General features: G+C 52.0%; 1 protein-coding gene across 1 annotated transcript in view; it reads left to right on the top strand.

Moving 5' to 3' along the window:
• The first annotated feature begins 5598 nt into the window (after positions 1–5598).
• The window catches only part of ZMAT4 (zinc finger matrin-type 4), a 71179-nt gene continuing 67554 nt past the window's right edge, over positions 5599–9223 (top strand). Inside the window, 2 exon segments of the mRNA XM_076358918.1 lie at positions 5599–5709; positions 5712–5846. Of these exon segments, the coding sequence (XP_076215033.1) occupies positions 5599–5709; positions 5712–5846 (246 nt within the window).

The raw sequence follows: 9223 nt of genomic DNA, 5'->3' as shown, positions 1-9223 counted from the left end.
AAGGCCTGGAATGGTGCCCTTTGCTGTCCCCTGGACAGCATGGCATTCGCCATGTGTCAATTGTTTTACTGGAATGAGATAGAAAGTAGACTTTTAAAGTGAAAAATGCAGCTACTTCCAACAACCCCCCCTCTGTCTGACAAGGTGACCTACACCTAGCTAGTCCTGGTTATGATGTGCTTGGGCAGATTTTGCAGTGTCCTTTGACATACTCTGATGTGCAGGCACTGAGCTGTGAATGCACACAGGAGCTGGGCCTGCCTGTGCCTTGTGAAAAACCCAAGTACTAATTTTACTTTGCTTATTTCCCTTCCACCCAGTGCCTTTGCCATGCCCCTTGACCTCTGCAGTGTCTGCTAATTAAGAAAATGGCTTTGAAGACAACAGGTTTCTTTTTTTCCTCCCTTGGGGAAAGGGGGGTAAACTGAGCTTTTACACCAAGGGCACATCAATAGTCTTGCAGGGCCTGGTTCTCATTTATCCTCTGGCCACATCACGCCACAAGTTACGCTTCCACACTTGCCATAGTGTTAATGTGTGGTCTTAGCACAAAGGAGAACCAAAGCAATGGTGTGTTCTCCTGGGCAGCAAAGCAACGTGGAGCTGTGCTTACAGCTGTGACAAAAATCTTGTTTATTTCTGGAGATTTTTATAATTATTCACTGAGCTATGTAGTGCCTCAGGAACTGGATGTCACAGCAAAGTGGTAGATTAGTAGCGGGCAGTCAGACCCGGGGTTTCATTGGGGAAAATCTGGTTTCCATTTTTGGCAGGTCACAAGTCTAGCAGCAGCGCTGGGAGCAGAGCATCCCAGGTGCCCAGCCCACCAGCTATGCGTGCCCATGTTGGTGCAGAAGGCGCCCTGCCTCACGCCCTCCTGCACAGGGACTACCCCTTGTCCCCTGGCTGTGTGAGTGAGATCTGCTTGGAGGTATTTGAAAGAGCAAGGGGCTCATCTTCTCTGGTGAGAAGGAAGGTGAAGGGTGCAGGGTTTATTCAGACACCTTGAGGCTGTACCTCTCCCTTCTCTGGGGCTTTTGCATTTGTGTTGTCCATCTCTTTAGCCTGCTTCAGCACAGCAAAGATTGCTGCAGGACTCCAGGTAATTACACCAGTCTGGAAGCATGAAATGCCATGTAAATGCCAATTGTTCATTAAGTATGCTTTAGGCTGGACCAGCATGACCATGTTTGACATGCCTAAGCAAGTGAGAACACTCAAGAGTTGAGTGACTGGTTCTTGTACCTTGGGTGCACTGATGTGGAAAGGAATCCACCTGGAAAGAGGTGTTCCTGATGCCAGCGCAGAGGCGAATGCAAGGATGCAAGCTCAAAGCCTCTGTGTACCAGGGCAGGTGTGTTTAATTGTCCTTGCTGCTCTCTGTGCACAGCAGGGCCCTGATTCAGCGGGTGTGTTGGTCTGTTTGCTGCCCTGGGGCTGGAGGCTCCCTGTGCAGCTGGACCCGCGCAGTGCTGCAGCTGCATACTGCATGAGGGCTCTTCCTTTAGCACCACTGTGGGGGCCTTGGCTCCCTGCGCACCCTGATGTTTATGTCAATTAATTGCTGACCAGATAACAGTTCTGTATTTAATTGGTGGTTGAAAAATATTTTGCTGAACAGCCCTGTGGGGTGATGGTTACTGTACCATGTGCTTACTGTGGACAGCGCTTAGCTTGGCCTTTGGGAGGAAGCTGGGCTGGTGGAAGAGGCAAATTAATCAATGTGACTGCCCACCAGAGTCAAATTAGACAAAAATGGATTTTTTTTTCTTTCTAGAAAGGAAAAATGTATTGTTCCCATAAAAATACAAGGAATCTGAAATATTTCATAGCTGTAATGTGTGTGAGAGGAAGGGTAAGCTTCCTCTGGGCGAGGAGGTTGGATGGGAAATCCAATTATTCACTTGGCTGCAGGGCTGTCGGCATCTACCTGCAAGCGAAGGAAGGTTTGTGCCTCTCTCTCGAGGCAGAGAGTAACTGATGCCCTTCGTGGGTTGGGATTTTTAGCAGGGGCTGTGCATGCTCCGGTCCCGGGCAGCCTTCTGGCAGCGAGGATGTGCGGTGATGAGGTGTGAGAGCAAAGAGGTCTCCCAGACAGTGCCCACTGACGGAAATGGGCTGGACCTGGCCTGACCGGGCTACTCTGAGGGGGGGAAAAATGCCCTTGCTGACTCAGGGTATGTAAACAGCTGCTGAGGGTTTGCAGCCTGTGTAGGATCAGGCCGTGCATGCTGGCGAGTGGTCTCCCCATGCAGGTGCCACTGCACATCTCGAGAACCCGTCCCAAGATGTCAGTCAGACCATTTCCTTCCCAGCTGGCAGCAACTTGGCGACTTCACTCATCTGTCTTGATCTCCTGCTTCCCAGAGGCACTGGACAAGGCAGCACAGTCTGTCCAGAGCCTCTCCCAGGAGGAAACGGCCCTGGTTTGTGCTCTGCTTTGTTCTGTGGCTGCGGTAACCTCTCCTTCTTTGGAGAATAAGATGTTAAAGAGCTTTTGAAAAATGATCAAACTCTTCAGATTCACTACTGTGATTAATCAATCACAACTGCTGCTTTACAGCTCCATGTTTTGATGCGTTTCAGGTTGTTCCAAAGTTAGCCCAGCTCAGGGCCAGTAAACACATTCCTGAGCCCTGGCAGGGTGCTGGGATGGAGCAAAAGCTCAATTTTCCAGTGCTGCACTTTGTTCAAAGCCAAGGCTGCCCAAGTCTATCAGGGAGAGCCATGGGGCAGCCTGTTTGTTTGGCACAAAGGAGGGCAGTAACGAATTACTCATTCTCACCGTTATTTTCTGCAAAAGAGAGTTCTGCTCAGAGGCGTTTTTGTCCAGGCGTGGGCCACCCAGAGCTGTGCCGTGCTGGCATGCCAAGTCGGCACCATGGGGATGCTGCCAGGCTCTTGGGAAGACCTCGGGGAGCGTTTGGGGCTTTGCATCCCCAGGGAGAGGAAAGGTTCCTGGTCCCTGCATGGTAAGAGCAGCCTCCGCACGGCAGGCGTGCTTTCTCCTGGCTGGCGAGGAGCTGTACAGCCTGCTCCTCCAGGGTTTGGTTAGCTCCATTCATTTCTCTGCTGAGAGTGCAGAGCTTGGTCTCTGGACTGGCCTGAGGTTTCCCCAGCTGCCTGTGTTTGGGGTGACAGGGTGGTCTGGTCCCGCAGCCGTATCAGCAAGGCAGCTGACTGCCCCCAAAGCTGCCGCTGGACTCTGGCACAGAGCTTCTTCTAGCAACAGCGCAGTGCGTGAACACCCTCGTGTCCCTTTCTGGTGGCTGGGGAACAGGCAGCATCCCGAAATGCTCACTGGGTCAAGGAGCCACAGGCAAACATGAAGAAAGGCAGCTAGTGCTCTGCGACAGATGGGGTGAGTGTGGTAGGTCGTGAGAGGGTGCACCTTGAAAAATTTTAAAGGATTTATTAATTTGTAAGTTATTTCCAACATCTCTTGTGCTGATGCTGCTGTTACAAGGGAGCATGGGATGCTCCTGGGAATGATATAATCCTAAAAAAAAAAAAAAAAGAGGAAGAGATTTAAGAAATATCTCTTCCCTGGATGGCAGCTGCATCATTGCAAATATTGTCTGATCTGCCCTTCTTAGCACTGAAGTATCTGAGGCTTCAGGTGGCAGCTCTAAGGAGTTTGTGTCAATTTTGGAGGCTCAGATGCATGGCTTAAATGCTCCTTAGCAGTTGGTTTTTTTTTTTACAGCTAAAGAGCCAAGCAGGATCATGAAGCATCACAGCTCAGATAGTTTGTAAAACTGCTGTCAAGCAGATTAAGCTGGAAATGGAAAAATTGCTGGTGAAGTCTTTTCTCTTCTTTCTAATGTTTGTGTGACAGAGGGTGATTTAAAATCCATTTCACCACCTAGGTGAGGCTCCAGATACCCGGTAGCAAAAGTGCAGCAGTGTGGCTCAGCCAGCTACTTTGCACAAACAAAATCCCTGAGACTGTCTGCAAAGTATATTTAATAGAAACAAATCAAACTAAGACTCACTTCTTAAAGGTACTCTAGACCCACCCCCTTAGTGACTATCAGCCATAGCTGACCTGTAAGTGCCTGGAGACCTCTCGCCCAGAATACCAGTCAGATTTTGCTATTACTCTGTTATGGTTGTAACATAGGCTTTCCAATAAGGCGTATTGCTTAAGATACAGCATTTTTATCAGGCTCTGGCAAAGGTGATACCTAGACAGCAGAGCTCTTTTGTGAGAAAAGGGGGAGGCCTGTAATCACTTTGATTAGCCAAATGTTCAGAAGGGGAATGAAGCATGCTTGGTTTTACCTGGCTTTGGAACTGAAGGCATAGAAGAGCCTTTCTACATCTCAGCATGCAAGACGAGTATTCCCCAGTTCCTCCAGGGTGCAACCCCCTATTGCCTTGAGCTGCAAAGACCTTTGAGACATCTCCTCTCCCCTGCAGAGACCCAGCACCGTCATCCCTGCTGAGAGATGTTATGGGAACAGAGGGAGGCGGAGCAGAGCCAGATTAACTGCCGTTCTCCTTGTTTGCATATGCCTCACAGACTGGAAATGTCACCTCGCAAGGCTTGGAGCACAACCTCTCTCTGCTCCGTCACGTCCCCATTTCTTACCTAACCTGCAAGTAGTAAGGCTTATGTGTTGGCAAATGAGGTGCCTGCCAATTCAGCAAAGCTGGGACAGAAACCCTCCGCAGTACCAAGCTGGTCGTCGCCCTCCTTATTTCGTTATAAGCAGAAAGGAGGGCAGTGAGATGACATTGCCTCTGCAAGTTTTGCATCGGCAGAGGGAAGGTGTATGGGATTGTGCTCATCTACAACCTGGTTTTCAGGACTTTCAGTCCTCTGAAGTGGCTTTGCCTGGAGAATATTGTGCACAAAAAATAACTCCACTCTCTTTCTAGATTCAGCTGTCACTGGATTTCAGAGTGGGGAGATAGGTTTGGTTTAAGCCTGGCTGTGCATTACAGACTCCTGGGCATGTGTGCGTGGTGCTGTATTAGGGAGTGTCTCCTCATCGCGTATGGTTTGCAGGGGTCTGCATCCCCCCCATTTCTCCTTCCCCTGTTTATTGCCTTGCCCTCTTCTGCTCTGCCTCTGGCCTTGGGCACTTGTTCATTGGCTTCTGCGTCCCATCAATCCTGCCTAAGGGAGGCCGCGACTACCCTTTGGCTGAAGATGAATCTGTCCTTTCCCTTTGTTATCTGCTTTCCTCTGGTCACTGCTTTGAGAAAGCTGTTCCTGCCCTTTATCCCTGCGTGGGGGGCTTGCCTCCCACTGTCCCTCGGTGCTGCGTGTGGCAGGAGCCTGCAGCACGAGGTGTGCTCACTCCGTAAATCCAGGGTATTAAAATAAGTGCGTCATCTGCAAAAGTATGAATCTGGAAGTAAATATGTTCCCCCTGGAGCCTGTGATATCCTTCACAGCCTCTGCCCTGCAAATCAGATTTGCACATCCTTGTATTTTCACAGTGAGGAAAATCTCTCTCAGGTGCTCTGATTTAGGTTGTGTCGGGCAGCTCTGCCTTTCCCTGACCTGCCAAGCCTGCCCAAGACCAGGGCCTGTCTCAGGCTGTGGGAATCGGTCCTGGGGAAGCTCTTGCTCATAGTAGGAGCTGGATGCGGAGGGAGGCTGCTGGGACCAGTGCAGCCTTGCAGAGCACGGCAGAGCCAATCGCTGCTGCTAGGGGTGGAGCTGGAGCGCCAGCGGAGAATCGCCCAGCGCCTTCCCAGCACAGTTGGCTGCTGGAAGAGCTGGTCGGGGGAGAGGAGAGCCGTGCTCGCAGCTCCAGTGGGCGCCTTCCCTGGCAGCATCGCTGGAGCAGCTCCGCTGTCCTCGGCGCGTCAGCCCAGCCAGCGGCACAAAGGTACGGACCCATCGCTGCCAGCTTGCGCATTGCTTGTTGCTTGAATCTGTTGATTAGAGTTGGAGGAAAGTTTACTGGGAGATCAGAGCTGTTTGATAACAGTGTTTGTGGGAGAGCAGTGGGAGGTGATCTGTTACGCTGGCTGGGATCAGCTGCCAGGTGTGGCGAGGCTGCCGGAGCGGTTTTGGTACCACAAGCGCTGCTGCGGAGGGGCAGCCTATGCTTGGGGGCCTGACCCGGCACCCGCTGCGGGGGAGCTGGTGCCTGTGCTGGCTGTGCCACCCCCGGACCCGTGGCGGGAGGTCAGAGGTGACCAGCGTATGCTGTGCGAGTGGTCCAGCCCCGTGCCAGGTGTTAGAATGTTTTCCCAGTGGAGTTTTTACAGAATGCTGCATCCACCTGTGAGCCGGTGGCCACAGCCAGGCAGGCCTCTCGGTGCGGGCATCCCCTGAGAGGCAGCCCCTGTGCTGGACAGTCAGTGGAAACTCAGGGTGCTTTTACTGAATGGACTCCGTGCAGGTGTCCCCACAGTCCAGCGTGGGAACAGGAGCTCCTAGGACTGCGGGTTGTGAGCATGGATGTCTGCAGATGCAGGAAAACAAGCCTATTCTCTCTGTTGTTTGGGAAGTTTGGAGAACTTCCCAAGTCAGCACCACTTAGAGAGCAGAAGCACGTTTCCAGGGAGGCAGCTGAGCACAGGGGGCTGGGGCTGCTGTCCCTGGGGGCAGCCCTGACCTGACTCACCGCAGCAGCATGGGGAAAGCAGCTGCCAGCCTGTACGGCTGCTCGTCGCCAGTGAAGGGGGATAAGACTGTGCATCTCTGTGGGGCTGGCTGACTCCATGTGTTGCACTGGAGTCGTCTGTAGGTCTGAGAGCCTAAGCAAAAGCTGTCCCTTATGCAGCATGAGCGAAGTGACTGCTGTTCTGGGCTGCGTGAAAGATCTCTAGTAACTGCCCCTTGAGCCGTCTGAATTGCTGGTTATCTGTATCCGTTGATTAGTGATACTAGGCCTGGGCAGTGCCCGCTCAGTTCCTGATGTTAAACACGCTCTGATTGCTGCCTTTTGGGCAGCCACACACTCCTTTTGCCCTCCTCTGATGTTGGAGTGACCTTAGCATGCAGTATTGGGTGAAGAACAAGGTTTGCGAAGCCTTGAGGAGACAGTTAAAAATCACCAGTTTGCATTTTCTGCATGAGATTGTGCTGTAGGCTCTCGCACGAGCACGTGCAATCCATCTGCAAAACACAAACAACCGGCTCTGGAATGTAAGAGGTGAGCCTGGGGGAGCAGGGGGATGCTGCTGGAGAGGGGCGGCATGGAAAGGGGGATGCTGGGCAGAGGAGTTTCAGCTTCGGGGCTCTCGTCATTCCACGGGAAAGGGACAGTGACCTGGAGCATCTCCTGCCACTTCTCCTTGCACTGTGCTGTGGGGCGGGGAGCGGCAGGGACTTGATAAATAATTTTGTAAGAGGTATTTTGATAAAGGTTGCTAGACAGTGACTCATCTACTGTAGGAAGGGACAGGAGGGAGGGACAGCACAGGAGCTTTCTAGACCCATTTAAAAATGGGTCTTTCCCCCTGACTTTATCAGAAACAGGAGGGCAGGAATCCTTTATTACTCCCAGAGCAGTGTAGAACTGTCGATTATAAACCTCCTAATCCCCGTGCCCCCTGCACCTTCTCTGGCACCTCCTGCATCCCTTTCCCTGGGGAGGATTCTGCCTTCTGGCCGCATCCTGGGGTGGGACTGTTCCAAAATTTGGATTAATTTCCACCCCCCCCACCCCAGTTGATTTTATCTGATCATTCTTAGTCACTTCTGAGTCACTCCAAATAATTAATCCTTGCCCCTGCGTAGCAGTTTGCACCGCGTTTCTGTGTGTGGACCCGGCCGACTTGAGTGTGCGTGTTTCGGAAGTCACTTCCTTTGGCTCCGAGTTGCACTGTCTTAACTTTCCTCCTGTATCCAGCCTTCCTCCCTCAGGCTCTTCTGCCCTGCTCTGCCCTCTCCTGTGCTGAAAAGCCCAGAGGAGGTGGAGTGCTGCTGCGTTTCCACTTTCCCAGGTGTGCTATAGAGCACATACTACACTCCTGACAGGCCTCCCCAGCTATTCATAGCATTGCTGGCTAACCCTTCTTGAAGAGGTGTTGTCTGTGTATGGAGATGTTTTGCTGATGTTTGCCTGGATCTGGTTTATTTGCTGCTTCCAGTTTGCAAAGGAATTGGTGCAGCTAGTTGATCCTTGCTGACTTAGCACCTTACTCCCAGTGAGCAGCCCAGCTTTTTCTCTCTGAGCGGCTTTATGGCTCGGTGTATGGCACCGTACCACCTAACTCCCCCTCTTCGTGCCCGGAGATTTACCTGGGAACGCTGATGGCCAGTCTGGTACAGCTGTGCATTTAACACCCCTTCCTGCAGGGGTTTTGCTCTTGAGGGGAGGAAAAATCCCCAAACCCACCAACAAACAGCCCTCCTCCCCCATGTCAGTGATCAAACGTAGACAATAATAGTGGGGATTTTTTGAGAATTATTCCTTTGCAAGAAGCAACTTTTGACCAAAAGTTGGAATCTTTTTCAGACCCGTGAGTCTCTAATCAGACCCTTTTTCATTGCAAGGTGTTCTTCAGAGTCGGGAGGGCTCCCAAAAGCCCCTCAGAAATCGCTGCAGGGTCTGAGATGTCCAGGCAAGGCTGGGGCTCCTGGGGCTGGTCCTGGCTGATCCTTGCACTAGGTGGCCCGGGCACTGTCAGATCTGGGTGTCTCGCTTTATCTGGGTTAAGCTCCCAAGGAAAGAGGTGTGACTTGAGATCCAGAACTGGTTTGAGAGACCAGAACTGGGCCAATTTCTAGGCCAAAACGAGGCCACTGGTGTTCCCAAGGGTGGATTTGGGTACAGAAAAAGATGAAGGTCAAGGTTCCCACCTCCCTCTGTGGCACAGGTGCCTTCCTCCCCTGAATGCTGAGGGAGTCGTCTCCCTGATGGCTGCTGGGCAGGTAGCAGGACATATGGAAGCTTTATTGTTCCTTACAAAGCGTGAACAACAGCCCTTGCTGAAGAGTACCGGAGTTGCGTGGTGCAGACGGGGCTGCCCCCAGGAATAGCAGCAGCTTCAGGAAACGAGGGGGAAGCCTTTTCTCCACACCATGCCATCTCCTCCGCAGAGAGCGTTTCCTGTGTTTGCATCCACTGACGGAAGGTTTAACAGAGCCAGGTTTTGCTGTATCGGTTTTGGCTGTGACCTTCAGGCAGCTTATGGATGAGACTGGAGAGGCGCTGGCTTAATGGGACGGTGCAGCTTTGCCCCTTCGTTTCAGTTCTTCTGTAATTTCTTGGGCACTTTGTTAGCACCACGCTCAATGTCCACTGCCCTC

This window comes from Aptenodytes patagonicus, chromosome 24 (assembly GCF_965638725.1).
Source record: "Aptenodytes patagonicus chromosome 24, bAptPat1.pri.cur, whole genome shotgun sequence".
Classification (NCBI taxonomy): Eukaryota; Metazoa; Chordata; class Aves; order Sphenisciformes; family Spheniscidae; genus Aptenodytes; species Aptenodytes patagonicus.
The sequence above is the reverse complement of the archived record's forward strand: the minus strand, read 5'-3'. Positions and strand labels throughout refer to the sequence as shown.